The sequence below is a fragment of the Drosophila pseudoobscura genome, chromosome 3 (genome assembly GCF_009870125.1).
Source record: "Drosophila pseudoobscura strain MV-25-SWS-2005 chromosome 3, UCI_Dpse_MV25, whole genome shotgun sequence".
Lineage (NCBI taxonomy): Eukaryota > Metazoa > Arthropoda > Insecta > Diptera > Drosophilidae > Drosophila > Drosophila pseudoobscura.
Genome location: NC_046680.1, coordinates 21,967,310 through 21,981,399, shown reverse-complemented (window position 1 = coordinate 21,981,399; position 14,090 = coordinate 21,967,310). Strand labels below are relative to the sequence as shown.

The window sequence follows — 14,090 nt, the reverse complement described above, 5'->3', positions numbered from 1 at the left end:
GACTCAATGCATTTTTATACCCGATACTCAAAATGAGTATTGGGGTATATTAGATTTGTGGTAAAAGTGGATGTGTGTAACGTCCAGACGGAATGGTTTCCGATCTCATAAAGTATATATATTATTGATCAGCATCAATAGCCGAGTCGACGGAGCCCTGTCTTCCTGTCCGTACGTCCGTCTGTCCGTCCCTATTAGCGCCTAGTACTCAAAGACTATGAGAGCTAGAGCAACGATGTTTTGGATCCAGACTTCTGTGATATGTCACTGCTACAAGAATATTTCAAAACTTCGCCCCGCCCACTTCCGGCTGCACAAAAAGCGAAAATCTGTGGCATCCACAATTTCGACGATACGAGAAAACTGAAAACGTAGAATTGGAAAACGAGTGTAAAATCTGAACCAGATCGTATAATTATTATAGCCAGAGTCAAGAAAACAATTTCATTCTGTCTCTCTCTAACACACAGGTTTCATGGTCGGTTTTGCCTATTGCAAAATGTGAGTTCAAGGATCTCAGAACCTATAAAAGCCAGAGCAACCAAATTTGGTATCCATACTCCTCTGATATCAGACCTTGACCGTTTTGTGTCAAAATTTCGCCCCACCCCCCTCCGCCCCCGCAAAGGACGAAGATCTGGCGCATCCACAAAGACTATTAACGCTAGAGTAACCAAATTTGGTATCCGCACTCCTGTTAGATCTCACTATAAAACGTATATCTCAAAATTTCGCCCACCCCCACTAAGGACGAAAATCTGTTGCATACACAATATTGCAGATTCGAGAAAACTAAAAATGCAGAATCATAGATAACGACCATATCTATCCGATTGCTCAATCTGGATCAGAACGGATTGTTTTTATTGGCGAAAGGAACAAATCAATTTGCAGTGGCTACGTAGCGTCCGACGTCACGCTCAGACTGATTTTCTGTCTCTCTCGCACGCACTCTTTGTCGTGTCGCTAATATTATCGGCGTTTCCAAGTAAACATCAAATTATTTTGGGAAATCAGCAGTATCATTTTTAATCCATAAGTCACTTGGACAATTACATCAGTGAAAACAATTTGTTCACGCCTTGTGCCCTAATAATCCTCCACAAATGTGAAATAGACATCTGTTGAAAACTGCGGCTTACCATCGAATATCCAAGTCATCAAAAGAAGATATTCCCCAGTTGGCATTGGGAGGGGTATTTCAACACGGTGGAAATCGCTAACTGCCTGCAAGCCCTTTAGATTAATGCATCAAACACTGAAGATTAAGAACAAACACTCAACACATACAACATAAGGACAGGTGTGATTCACTGTGGAAACATCCTTGATTATATTCCAGACAATCTTGGCCACCGGCTGATTCCGTTTCCTCATGAATTCGCAGGCGTCAAAGGTGAAGTCCCAAAGAAATGGCTTATAGCCATTGGCCCTCTTCATCAATTTAAGTCGGAGAAAGATATTGTTTGCGGGCTGTAGGAAGGTGGCATTTATATTCAAGCTGGTCTTGTTCCGGGAGTAGGCCTTCAGGCGACAATAGTGGACCTCCACCCACGATTTGTTGTACGACGGACACTTGGCATTTGTCATTTTAACGAAGGGTGCCTCCTGAAACACGTTGCTTATTAGTTTGAAGATTATTTCCGATTAGATACGAGTATAGAACCTTACACTGCCAGTGAGGAAGATGGCAAACAAAACCATTCCAAAAGAGATTATTTTATAGTTCATTGCTTCCGGTCCGAGCTGCTGCTTACGACTACCGATAGAAGAACTTCGATGTTGATGGTTGGATACAGATTAATATGCGGAAAATTATATGAGGAAATCGAGCGAAACTATTTGTTATATGGTAATCGATCTGCTACCTAACTAACCTGGCCAATTAAACTTTGTTCAATGAACAAAATATTGCCCATAAATCCTCTTCAAATTTGAAGTGAACATTAATAGCAAACTCCGGTTTTCTATAGATATGAAAAGTATACTCTCCAGTTGGCCAGATGTGAGGTAAGAAACTCTGAAGTGCCTATGTATATGGTTCAGGCAAAGACAATATAAATAGTAAGATGAGTACAACATTTTTGAGCTCGATTTTTTGCCGCCTGTTTCTAAAACTGGCTCCAGACTGTCTAGAAAATTTCAGAGAGAGACAGCGCTCTAGAGCCAGCACGATTCTCATACATGTAAGGTATGCCTGCTTGAATTGGTTTTTATGACGGCGCTGTCGAAGCATACGACACTTACTTTAGAATTCATTTGGGACTATGGAACTATTTAAAGACGCTTTCCCACAATTCAATAAATTATATCCTCCTATATCCATTAATATACAATAATAAAATACACTGCCGATCAATAGAATAGACTCAATGCATTTTTATACCCGATACTCAAAATGAGTATTGGGGTATATTAGATTTGTGGTAAAAGTGGATGTGTGTAACGTCCAGACGGAATGGTTTCCGATCTCATAAAGTATATATATTATTGATCAGCATCAATAGCCGAGTCGACGGAGCCCTGTCTTCCTGTCCGTACGTCCGTCTGTCCGTCCCTATTATCGCCTAGTACTCAAAGACTATGAGAGCTAGAGCAACGATGTTTTGGATCCAGACTTCTGTGATATGTCACTGCTACAAGAATATTTCAAAACTTCGCCCCGCCCACTTCCGGCTGCACAAAAAGCGAAAATCTGTGGCATCCACAATTTCGACGATACGAGAAAACTGAAAACGTAGAATTGGAAAACGAGTGTAAAATCTGAACCAGATCGTATAATTATTATAGCCAGAGTCAAGAAAACAATTTCATTCTGTCTCTCTCTAACACACAGGTTTCATGGTCGGTTTTGCCTATTGCAAAATGTGAGTTCAAGGATCTCAGAACCTATAAAAGCCAGAGCAACCAAATTTGGTATCCATACTCCTCTGATATCAGACCTTGACCGTTTTGTGTCAAAATTTCGCCCCACCCCCCTCCGCCCCCGCAAAGGACGAAGATCTGGCGCATCCACAAAGACTATTAACGCTAGAGTAACCAAATTTGGTATCCGCACTCCTGTTAGATCTCACTATAAAACGTATATCTCAAAATTTCGCCCACCCCCACTAAGGACGAAAATCTGTTGCATACACAATATTGCAGATTCGAGAAAACTAAAAATGCAGAATCATAGATAACGACCATATCTATCCGATTGCTCAATCTGGATCAGAACGGATTGTTTTTATTGGCGAAAGGAACAAATCAATTTGCAGTGGCTACGTAGCGTCCGACGTCACGCTCAGACTGGTTTTCTGTCTCTCTCGCACGCACTCTTTGTCGTGTCGCTAATATTATCGGCGTTTCCAAGTAAACATCAAATTATTTTGGGAAATCAGCAGTATCATTTTTAATCCATAAGTCACTTGGACAATTACATCAGTGAAAACAATTTGTTCACGCCTTGTGCCCTAATAATCCTCCACAAATGTGAAATAGACATCTGTTGAAAACTGCGGCTTACCATCGAATATCCAAGTCATCAAAAGAAGATATTCCCCAGTTGGCATTGGGAGGGGTATTTCAACACGGTGGAAATCGCTAACAGCCTGCAAGCCCTATAGATTAATGCATCAGAGACTGAAGATTATGAACAAACACTCAACACATACAACATAAGGACAGGTGTGATTCACTGTGGAAACATCCTTGATTAGATTCCAGACAATCTTGGCCACCGGCTGATTCCGTTTCCTCATGAATTCGCAGGCGTCAAAGGTGAAGTCCCAAAGAAATGGCTTATAGCCATTGGCCCTCTTCATCAATTTAAGTCGGAGAAAGATATTGTTTGCGGGCTGTAGGAAGGTGGCATTTATATTCAAGCTGGTCTTGTTCCGGGAGTAGGCCTTCAGGCGACAATAGTGGACCTCCACCCACGATTTGTTGTACGACGGACACTTGGCATTTGTCATTTTAACGAAGGGTGCCTCCTGAAACACGTTGCTTATTAGTTTGAAGATTATTTTCGATGAGTTATAAAATCTTACACTACAAACCAGGAAGGCAGAAAACAGTAAAAACCCACACCCGAGCAACTTAGAGTTCATTCTGTTCGGCAGCAGATAGAAATGTGGTCTGTTTTGAATTAATCGGGATTGTTTTTACCAATGGTGCCATAGAAATGTAAAATAGATTAAAAAATGAACATTACCTATAGGTTTATAAAGTAAAAGTCATTACCATAAAACTCTAACGAGCGGTAGCCTTTTGAGCCGTGGCAAGGGCCGTGGCTCTACTTTTATACCCGGTACTCAGTCAGTCAGTGTATATGTGAGCTTTTGATTATACAATGAGATTGACAAAATGTAGAAAGAAAGAGAGGTTAACCACGACCGCTTGTTATGTTCTAATGTTAATTCTTGCACAATAAACGACCAGTTCTAATCTAGATTCAACAGGCTGGTCGTATCCTAAAAATTGTGGAATCCGTACACTTTCACCCTTAACTAATATCCCTACACACTCTATAATGATATAATGGGTATAATGATTGAAACTACCATCAAGGGGGAGCCCCTTTTGCAAGTTCGACTGATGGAAAGCAACTCTAAGCCATTAGCCATTGACCATTCCACAGCATATCATTCGTTTGATTTAATGTCATTTCAAAATAAACCCCTTTGTTAGAAGTCAATTTCCATTCGCTTCTGTGAAATAAAATTACACACTGAACTGACATCTTATATATCTCGAAATTGATCCGCTAATCGCCCGTGTTCCGCACAGAGAACATGCACAGGCCACGGTTCCAGGTACATCCCGTCGTGGTGTCGGCCAAGCGCTATGAGGCTATCCAGTCGCGGGCCCAGCAGAAGCAGAAGCACGCCCAGCTGGCGGATGTCGAGGAGGAACGGCGGTACCGACAGTACCTCAAGGAGGGCAACGATCTGCTGTGCAGCTACTTTAAGGGAATGGTCACCCACAAGGCGGAGGAGAAGTCCAACGTGGCTGTGACGCCAGTCGTCGCGGCCGAGCCGCAGGAGAGCAAGCAAATCGAAGAGCGTTTGCGCAAGGAGCGGATCCTGCGGGCCAACAATATTCTCGACCAATTGAAGCCGGGACATCGGGCTCTGCATCAGGCACTGCTCGAGAGCGAGATGCTCCATCAGCGGGGCTTCAATGAGGCGCTTAACAGGGAAATCGCCGAGGACGCCCGTCGCCAGCAGGAGCAGGATGAGATCATGTGTCCGGAGGTGCTCATACCCTTTACTAACATCACCGAGGAGGAGCTTGCGGCCAAGGAGGAGGAGAAGCGACAAGCCGTTCGTCTCGCCATCATGCAGGACGTGGAAGCGAAGCGAAAACTCATGGCGGCCGAAAAGGAGCAGCGCCTCTTTGACGAGGTGGTGGAGCGGGCGCAGTACAAGTGCCTGCAGGACAAGGAGGAGAAGGCCTTCAAGGAGAGGAAGGCACGCAGCATTGAGTTCAATCGCAAGGCCTACCGCGATTCCCTGAGGGAGAAGGCTGAGATAGAAGAGCGTGAGTCCCACACCGAACTCTTGGAGAAGAGTGGAAGTTAAACCTAAATCCCCCCACCCCCCCAGATGAGCGCATTTGCGACGTAATCGATGACCGACGGAACTGCGTCTACCAGGTAGCCACTCGGCAACTGGATGGCCGCTACAACGCCCACATAAAAGAGACCCGTGCGAAAAAGCAGCGCGAACGCGAGGAGCGTGCGGTGCGCGTCTGCCGACTGCAGCAGGCCGGCAAGAAGAAGCTGGAGGAGCGCCAGGCCACCCTGGAGGATCGCTACGAATTCGAGACGCAGGTGGACGAGGCGCGTCGCCAGTGCGAGCTGGAGGTGCTGGCCAAGCAGCGCAAGGCCTACCAACTGGTGGAGAAGCAGGAGGCTGAAGAGAAGCTCAAGCGAGAGCGGGAGCTGCAACGTTTCGAGGTGGCCCGCCGGCTGAAGAACGCCGAGGCCAACCGCCACTTTGAGATATCCGAGAAACGGAACCGCGACAGAGTAACGGCCGAGGTGCGTGACACCCTCCACCGCCAGAGGGAGGAGTTCTTGGAGCAGCGCCAGCAGGAGCTGATGCGCATTTCTGCCTGCGACGACGATCCCTACCTCCTGGAGGACAAGAAGTTTTACGCGCAGGCCGTCGAGGTCATGGAGCAGTCCCGCAAGCTTGGCCGCCCCCTCTACCCCATTGCCACCGCAGTCGAGCGCTATGCGCGGTCAAACAATTTAGATGTGCAGCCGGACAGAGGTATCGTGAAGCGCAGCAAGCTGCGGGACTACTGCTGGCCGGGGTATCACGCCCAGGCGGATCTCGCCTATCGCAAGTACGACCAGGCGGAGATGTGCCGCGAGAACCAGCGGGATGCTCGCAACCAGATCTACTGCAACGCCGTCAAGATCAAGAAGATGGCCTCTGTGGAGAAGCCCTACAAGCCGTGTGTGCCCTCCTGTCCCATCAACTGTTTCCATCGTCGCGGCATGCCCGCCGTGGATAGCACGGATTCCTTTGACTACGGCCCCCATGTCTGCTACGAGGAGTCGCCACCGCTGGGCGCCTGTCCCAGTCGCATGCAGGGCATTCGTCGCTACTCGAAGGACCCAAGCCTGCCGAACCTTGTCGCACCTCCACCCATGCCAGAACTCCGGCTGGATGCCACAGCTGTTCCTTCTGTGGCCAAGATGACCAACGCTCCTCCCAGTGCACCCAAAGTCGAGTCGGCTGTTGTTGCGAAGCCATCGCGTCCAGAGCTCCCTGGAGGCGCTGCTCCGGCTGCTCCCCCCAAAGTCCCAGGAGCAGGAAACCGGAGGGAATCTTTGCCGCAATCTCGTCCACCAGTGTCTGTAAAAACTCGTCGTGGATCCGCTCAAGGTCCGAGCCACCGTGGATCCATTCTGGGTACAGAAGCACGTGGAGCCACTCTTGGAATGCCTAAGACCGGGGCTCAGGCTCTCACTGGACAAAATCGTCCAGCAGCTATCCCAAATCCCACGGGAACCTGGGGCGCGGGACCGTTGCCCCAGCCACCACCCCCACCTAACCAGAAAGGATCTGGTAACAAAAAGTCTCGTTAGCGCCAACCCACACAAATATCAATCAATCGAATCCCGAATCCCATTTGACACTTCCAAAATTCACGTTTCTAGTGTATTCTTGTTTTGTATTTTGATGTTTTTCCATCTGCGAGGCCAGTAAAAGAGTGAATAAAAGGGTGCAACCGACCCCTCAGCCCATCCGGATCGCCGCTGCCATCACCGCACACACACAGACACAGACAGGACCGGCAGATAGGACAGTAAGGGGCAAAGGAAATGACATTAATGGTTTTTTAAAAGCACTTAAACTTGGCGCAAGAGTTCGGTACGCTTTCTCCACTTGTTCGACTGAGTGGGAGTGGAGGCCGCTCCGCTGTGATTGAAGGCGTGAAGAAACCGTACCCTCCAATGGCACTTGGCGGACATTACGCGCTTTGTTTAGCAGTGAAGAAGCCAGTGGGGCAGTGGCCTGTCCAGCGGGCAATGTCCCCTTAGAGTGGCTTGGCCGTGCAAAATGCTCCATAAATTCCAATTAATGCGTGGCCAAAGTTATTAGGTTTCGTCTCCTCCGTCGCCATCTCCGTCCGCTTCCATCTTCATCAATTTGTGACTGCCGCTGAGAGTGACATCCCCTTTTTGTTTCATTTAGCTTATTAGCAGGCAGACATGTCCGGTGTTCCGCGGAGCCGGCCATAACTTAATTTGAAGTCTGCTAACCAGGCTTTCGGCTCACTCTGTGAGAGACTCGGTACTCAGGCCGGGTCACCACCGGGTCACCTTCTACGCTAATTTCCGGGCAATCTCATCAGGATAATTACGGCGGTGCTCCTTTCTTCTGTGTCGGTTACAGGCACCAAGCGGCGCAAAGCAGCGACCAACTCCCGGCGGCTTAATCAGCCAGCGTTTAGGAGCTTTGTAGTCTTTGGGGCTCAGTCGAGCGCTCAACTCGAAATTGACACAACTGGGATTTTTTCGCATCCGCTCTGAAGTTGTGAAAAGTTTGCCGGCTGGCAAAGTTAACCAATTTAGTATATTAAAGGTTCATTATGGGAGTGCTTGGGCAGGGGTCAGCAACCATTGAGATGTTGTCAAATATCCCTTCAGTTCAGAAATTGTGGAAAGCATCCAATGCTATGACACATATTTGAGGCTTGAATATACGATTATTCGTGTATCCAGCGGCCACGGTTTGTGCATTTTTAAATAGGCATGCACCAGCACTAGACACAAGATTTCAACGATTTGCAGCTGGGGACGGACCCGGGGGCAACTGAAGAGTTGATAAGAATGCAGCTCGGCTTGGAAATCGGCGATCGTCTGAAGCTGTGGCCTTTGGCCTGGGCGACTTTTGTGTCCGGCCACCACCATAGCCCGAAGACCCTGGGATCTAATCCAGAAAGCTCGTTTGCGACATGGTGTATATAGTGCAGGTATGACAGTGTTAGCAACGACGCAAAAACATCAATGTTTTTAAGATAATTAAAACCATATCCTCTGACAGAATAGAGGCTTGACTCCACTGCACAAGGAACTGCATCAGCTTGTTTGTACTATCGTTGTACCCCTAAAACAATGGAGATTGCAGAGGTATAGTACATATTGTCCAATTTCGTTTATTGTTTGCCCAACGACGAGGGTTGTGCCCTCCCGCAAACAATAATATTTCCGCTGAAAGTTCTCCGAATGGCACAGAAAAACAACATCCTGGAAAAAAATATACACAGGTGCAATTGTGGAGTTGTTGAGTTGGCAGCGATGCAATCGAATGTTTCGAAATTCTAGGGAAATGCATTTTGGACCGGACCGCATTTTCGCTGTACAAATAAACTATTTTTAATCGAATGAACGTACACGGTGGTCAAAAATCTAGGTACCGAATGAAATTGAGTTAGCATAAATAAAAGAATATGCTCCGACTCTCGGGATGTTCAATTACTTAGGCTTTTGCTGGCAGGACAATGCATCATCTAGCCGGAGTGAATTCGCATTGTTTTCCAATCGTGTTTTTTTGATTAGCAAAAAGCTTACAGAAGAGGTATGGCACAAAGGGAGCAGCATCCACAGGTGGCAGCAAGAAGAGAAAACAACAGACAAGGAAAAGTGGAAAACACATTGTGAATTGAGCAATGAAAAGCACGCTGTCAATTGTAATGTAAAGCGAAATGGTCTCTTTCTTTGCAAAATCTCCATCGCTTGCTCATTACACGCTCCGCCAGTTGCTAGACTCAATAAAAGTACCAGTATGAAAAATTACTTAATGAAATTAAGTGTGAAAAGTGTGAGTGCCTCCACAGAGAAAGAGAGAGAACCACGCGTGGCCCCCCCGTCTCGACACACGACGAAGGAAACCGCTTCGAGTGGGGCATCTGAAAGCGGCAGAGCGGCAGAGCGGCAGTAAATAATAATAAGAGAATGACTTACTGGAGCTCTGCCGGCAAGCATCGGGCATCCTTGCCCCGCCGGGTAATGTCCATTATGGGCTTAGCAGGTCGGCGCTCGCAAGTGGATTTTGATTGCGCAATCTAACAGCTTCTAGGGGCAGCATACTCGCAGTCTTGCAACAAGTTGAAAGGCAGCTCTATATACAGCATGAAGCGCTAAAGTTGCGATTAAGTTAGGAGTACCTCTACAATACCTCTACAATAGTAAGAACGAAGGAGCTATTGAGATCAGTCAAGTGCGTGATATCGCCAGCGAACTCTTTTGCAGTGTGTCTTCATAGTGTGAGTGTGTGAGTGTGGTGCTGGCGCTGGCGATATCCATGCACTGAGACTAGTTTAATGCTAAGTACATTCAGATGATAAATGGTGGGTAGTCCAGACCGGAAGAAGCACTAGGCGTAGGAGTTGGCGCACTTATTGGCAGCTGGATCTGGAACTGGCTCCAAAGCGCTCTTGTGCAGCTGAAACCCATAGAGACTGCAATGGAGAGAGAGTAGAGCGTGAGAGAGGGTGAGGGTGAGGGTGAGAGGCAGAGATCGGGACAAATCACTCACCGAGGTACATATTTTTCTTCGGATAGCGTTGGGCGATGCGTGGGCAACTCCATAAGAAACATGTGGGGAAAGTTGGGCCCAAACATGCAGCCATCTAACACGGCGCTGTTCCGCGTTGGCTGGTAGATATCCCGGCAGCATGGACAAAAGATCTTCACCGTGGACTCGTACGACTTTTCGCTGAGACCAATGGGTAGGACGTGCTGGCCCTCGCAGTAGACTCGGGGACAGATCCCGAAGTCGCCATACTCGTACTTCCGCCGCATGGCATCGATGCCTGGGGCCGTCATAATGTAGCGGGCATGGATCAGGCCGTACAGTCTCTCCGATTCAATGTGGGCACCATCGCCCACCCAATTGTTGGCGCAAAACTCCGGATCCATTATGGTATCCAAAGATTTAGAAAAGTTGACGACCTCCGACTCCAGATCGTACAGATTGAACTTATCCCTCATAAATTCCAGGGGCACGCGGCACAGGAACTCGTTGCCAATCTGGCTTAAAAACCATCCGACCCAGCTGTCGTCGCCCATCGGCGGAGTTGCGATGCTTACGGTGGTGCTTCCTCTGTGAATAGCGTAAAAACGTGCAAAACGTATTTTATAATAACGGAATTCAAAGATCTTACGACGTGCAAGACATTTTAGTTTCTTGAAAATATGTTCGCAGTAAGTGTAAAACTTTAGGCAAGTTTCGTTTGATAGAACACAGCTGATTGAAAATGAAACAGGGATGGGATGAAACGAAGGAAATGAAACGATGCTTCGATATACGATATGTGCTATAGGAGTGCGTGTGTCTGAATTAATTGGAGGATCTCGGGGAGCAGAAGCCTGATGCACCTTCTTATCATTCGTGAGGTTACCCATGAAGGCAAATCGGGAGACATTACAGCCACTGGCAGTCATGGCAGCTACTGTTTCGTGGAGCCTATCCACAGACCGATGCGACAACCCTATGCACTCGTGTGTCAATCTTTAAATAAAAGAACGAGCTGCCGCCGCTTCTTCGCTTTAACGAACTATACTGATTCATACCCAAAGATTACACCTTCGGCAATGCCCACTCGAGTATACGCAGTTGATTGAAGCACTCGAAACCAGAAATTGGTTAGCATCAGAAAGTTTTGAAGCCCACGACTGCCTGGGGAACAAAAGGTGTGTGGCACCGTGTGCGATGAAATGGATTGGCGCTGCCCCACACGCATGTGTGTTTTTGCGAATCTTTCCCATCTCCATTCTCCGTAGTTGCTGCAAATTCAATTCCCATTTTCGCTTAAAAGTTTTTAACTTGGTTACTCCGTTGGCTCGTTGCCCATCCCCATCCGATTCCATCCAACAGACAGGCAGCGAGAAAAAACCAAGATGGAGAGTGCAGAAAAAATGCCCTTGAGACAAATTAAGTGATTCGCCCGCTTACACATTTTTCCTGCTGATTACTTTTCGCCCCCATCCTACCAGCCTGCTCTCATCTTGAGGAGTTGAAATTGAATTGCCAGAAAGTGAAGAATAGGGTGAGGAATTGCTATAGATATATAGAGCCTTTGGCATTACACTACAGTACTTAGACAAACAATGTACAGATTTATAATTTGTTAGGCACCAGCCTGGTCTTGACCTCCGCCTCGATCTCACCACGGATAGCCCTCATATGATCGTCCAGAGCCTGGCACTCAACCATGCGGAGTGGCTGGTTGAACCGCAGCACTGCCACATCCAGTTGGGGTTCGCTCATCTCGGTGCCACTCATCAGGGTGCGCACCACATGCTTGACGGCCGTCTGCTCGTCCATGGAGTCGACCGTATCGCCCGCATGCTTCTCCATGTATTCGCGCGCCGTGGTGCCAGCCCGCCCCGTGCTGCTGCCCGTCCACTCGTAGTAGATGCCCGATGGTTCGGTTTGGTACAAATGCGGCTTGCCATCCCCGTCGAAGCCACCCATCAGGCAGGAGAGCCCGAAGGGACGTCGTCCATTACTTTGCGTGTAATTCTGCTTCATCTGCGCTATGAAGCTGAAAGGAAAAGGCCGCCACCGCGGCTCCAATAAGTTTTTGGCAAAAGGGTAAGCGAGGAAACTGCTTTCACCGTGTTATGTACTCCACAGTCACGGGCCTCTCGAAATTCAAACGATAGCTCTGGGCCTCCGCTTGGGCGCGGCTGATCAGTACTCGGGCATCTGCAGTGAGGCCGGCAAAGGTCATCACCACATGATTGTCGAGCATGGAAATCTTGCGCATGGAACGCTCATCAAACAAGGGATTGCTGGACCTCTTCTCCACGCCCACCACAATGCAATCGTTGGTGCGAAGTCCCACCTGAAGATAGCCCAGAGATCAGAGACAATCCACAATCACGAAGCTGCCGCACTCACCGCCGTGGATCCTCGGCGCACTGCCTCCTGGGCGTACTCCACTTGCAGCAGATGGCCATCGGGCGAGTATATGGTCACGGCACGATCGTAGCGGTCGGACATTGGAAATATTGTAGTAGTGTAGTGATAAATAAACTAAATAATAAATGCCTTGCAGTACGGAATTCTATAAATTTTAAGGCTACAAACAGATTGACTTTCAGCCGCAGCCAACTTTACGTATGTGTCGACAGCAATATATCGGAACAGTGGGATCATGAAATCACACGATTTGTTGCGATAATTGAGAGAAATAAAAAGCTACAATAATCAATGTGAATTCATAATTCAATTTATTGTGCACTAATGCGGGAATACTTGTGGCATGCCATCGCTGCATCATTATTGTATTATCTATTCAAATTCGCAATTTAATATCATTGCCACGTTAATCGGATTAATGATGTCACAAATTATTGAGACAATTACCATAAATTGGGTTAACATTCACCGCACAAGCCACATTGTCCATCCTGTCCCTGTTGCCACTTGAAATCTGTTTAGCCATTAACCAAAATGCCCAACCCAGCCATCTGCTGCCCCTCAAAACTGCCAAAACATTCAAGCAAGTTTCTGGGGCAGAAGAAGTTGACAACAAAGTCTCGGCTCGGAAAATGCAACAAAAGAGCAAATCTGTGGCAAATGTAATCGTAATCGAGAAACAGCTTCATTTTCCTAATGTGCTTAGCCAGAGCCCAGAACGAACCTGCCCCCGAGACCGGAGTTCGTGGACCATGCCACGATGCGGTGCTTAGTATGCCACAAGCGCGCACTCTGCCATAAATTTATATTTAACATTTTATGACAACCGTGTGGCAGACCTGGGGAGTAGGACACCAGCACGAGAAAGAGAGACAGAACCAGGGACACAAACGGGGGACGCGGGTCGAGGGGCGTCATCCAGGAAGTGTGCCGCATACTTACCAGGATTAAACACGTGCCACCCAATGGCTGTTCTGTTGCCCGGGTCCCACGGCAAGCGTTTGCAAAATGCGACTGGCAAATAAATAAATTAAACACGACTGCAAACAAAACGACCAGCAAATAGAATCACGCCGAATGCAATTATTCCAACTGATTCGACAGTTTTTCCATTTACATTTACGTTTACGGGCCAGGCGACTGGGCGACTGGGCGACTAGGCGCCCTCCCATTGTCACCTGTCGTCCTCGAAATATGTTTTGTTTGCGGCAATCGCGATGAAATTCTATTATGCGTCATGCATAAAATGTTATTGGCAGTGCTGCAGGCAGTCAGTCGCTAAATGAATAAATATAGGAATTTATGAAAGTGACCAATAACAAGGCATTAGGCAACAGGCAACAGGCAACAGGAAACAGAAACTGGTATTGGTAATTGCCCCCGTCCCTCTACTAAATTTGTGGAATATTTTCATACCATTCGAATATGTTTTTAATACATAGTTTCTGAACGGTAGGTACAACATTCCACACAAAAGTTCGACTGAGACTCAAGTCTAGCGCACTTGGAAATTAAATAAATATTTGCATCGATCTCAGGCATGGCTTCATTAGCACGCTCTTATCCGAAGGAGTGGAGTAAAGTGGAGAGCAGACAGACAGACCCTTCGGCCCTAGGCAATGTGCACCAAAATTAAGTATACGCCGTGTTTTCAATGCG

At 47.4% G+C, this 14,090-nt stretch overlaps 5 protein-coding genes across 5 annotated transcripts; 1 reads left to right on the top strand and 4 right to left on the bottom strand.

The window, feature by feature from the left end:
- Positions 1 to 1,013: 1,013 nt before the first annotated feature.
- On the bottom strand, positions 1,014 to 1,731 carry LOC117183739 (uncharacterized). Its single transcript, XM_033378721.1, has 3 exons — positions 1,672 to 1,731; positions 1,291 to 1,608; positions 1,014 to 1,236 (listed from the first exon to the last, which is right to left on the bottom strand). Exons 1-3 carry the CDS (start codon positions 1,729 to 1,731, stop codon positions 1,090 to 1,092), a joined length of 525 nt encoding a protein of 174 aa, XP_033234612.1. The 3' UTR covers positions 1,014 to 1,089.
- A 1,648-nt stretch (positions 1,732 to 3,379) lies between these two features.
- LOC4805597 (uncharacterized) lies at positions 3,380 to 4,091 on the bottom strand. Its single transcript, XM_033377662.1, has 3 exons — positions 4,072 to 4,091; positions 3,660 to 3,987; positions 3,380 to 3,602 (listed from the first exon to the last, which is right to left on the bottom strand). Exons 1-3 carry the CDS (start codon positions 4,089 to 4,091, stop codon positions 3,456 to 3,458), a joined length of 495 nt encoding a protein of 164 aa, XP_033233553.1. The 3' UTR covers positions 3,380 to 3,455.
- Positions 4,092 to 4,646: 555 nt separating this feature from the next.
- On the top strand, positions 4,647 to 7,249 carry Crtp (Caldesmon-related protein). The gene is made up of 2 exons (XM_001361937.4): positions 4,647 to 5,523; positions 5,589 to 7,249. Exons 1-2 carry the CDS (start codon positions 4,776 to 4,778, stop codon positions 7,082 to 7,084), a joined length of 2,244 nt encoding a protein of 747 aa, XP_001361974.3. The 5' UTR covers positions 4,647 to 4,775; the 3' UTR covers positions 7,085 to 7,249.
- A 2,457-nt stretch (positions 7,250 to 9,706) lies between these two features.
- On the bottom strand, positions 9,707 to 10,788 carry Ssl (Suppressor of Stellate-like). The gene is made up of 3 exons (XM_002138946.3): positions 10,669 to 10,788; positions 10,041 to 10,607; positions 9,707 to 9,963 (listed from the first exon to the last, which is right to left on the bottom strand). Exons 1-3 carry the CDS (start codon positions 10,680 to 10,682, stop codon positions 9,879 to 9,881), a joined length of 666 nt encoding a protein of 221 aa, XP_002138982.2. The 5' UTR covers positions 10,683 to 10,788; the 3' UTR covers positions 9,707 to 9,878.
- A 761-nt stretch (positions 10,789 to 11,549) lies between these two features.
- Positions 11,550 to 12,625, bottom strand: Prosalpha4T2 (Proteasome alpha4 subunit, Testis-specific 2). The gene is made up of 3 exons (XM_002138945.2): positions 12,411 to 12,625; positions 12,125 to 12,354; positions 11,550 to 12,051 (listed from the first exon to the last, which is right to left on the bottom strand). Exons 1-3 carry the CDS (start codon positions 12,510 to 12,512, stop codon positions 11,625 to 11,627), a joined length of 759 nt encoding a protein of 252 aa, XP_002138981.1. The 5' UTR covers positions 12,513 to 12,625; the 3' UTR covers positions 11,550 to 11,624.
- Positions 12,626 to 14,090: the final 1,465 nt, after the last annotated feature.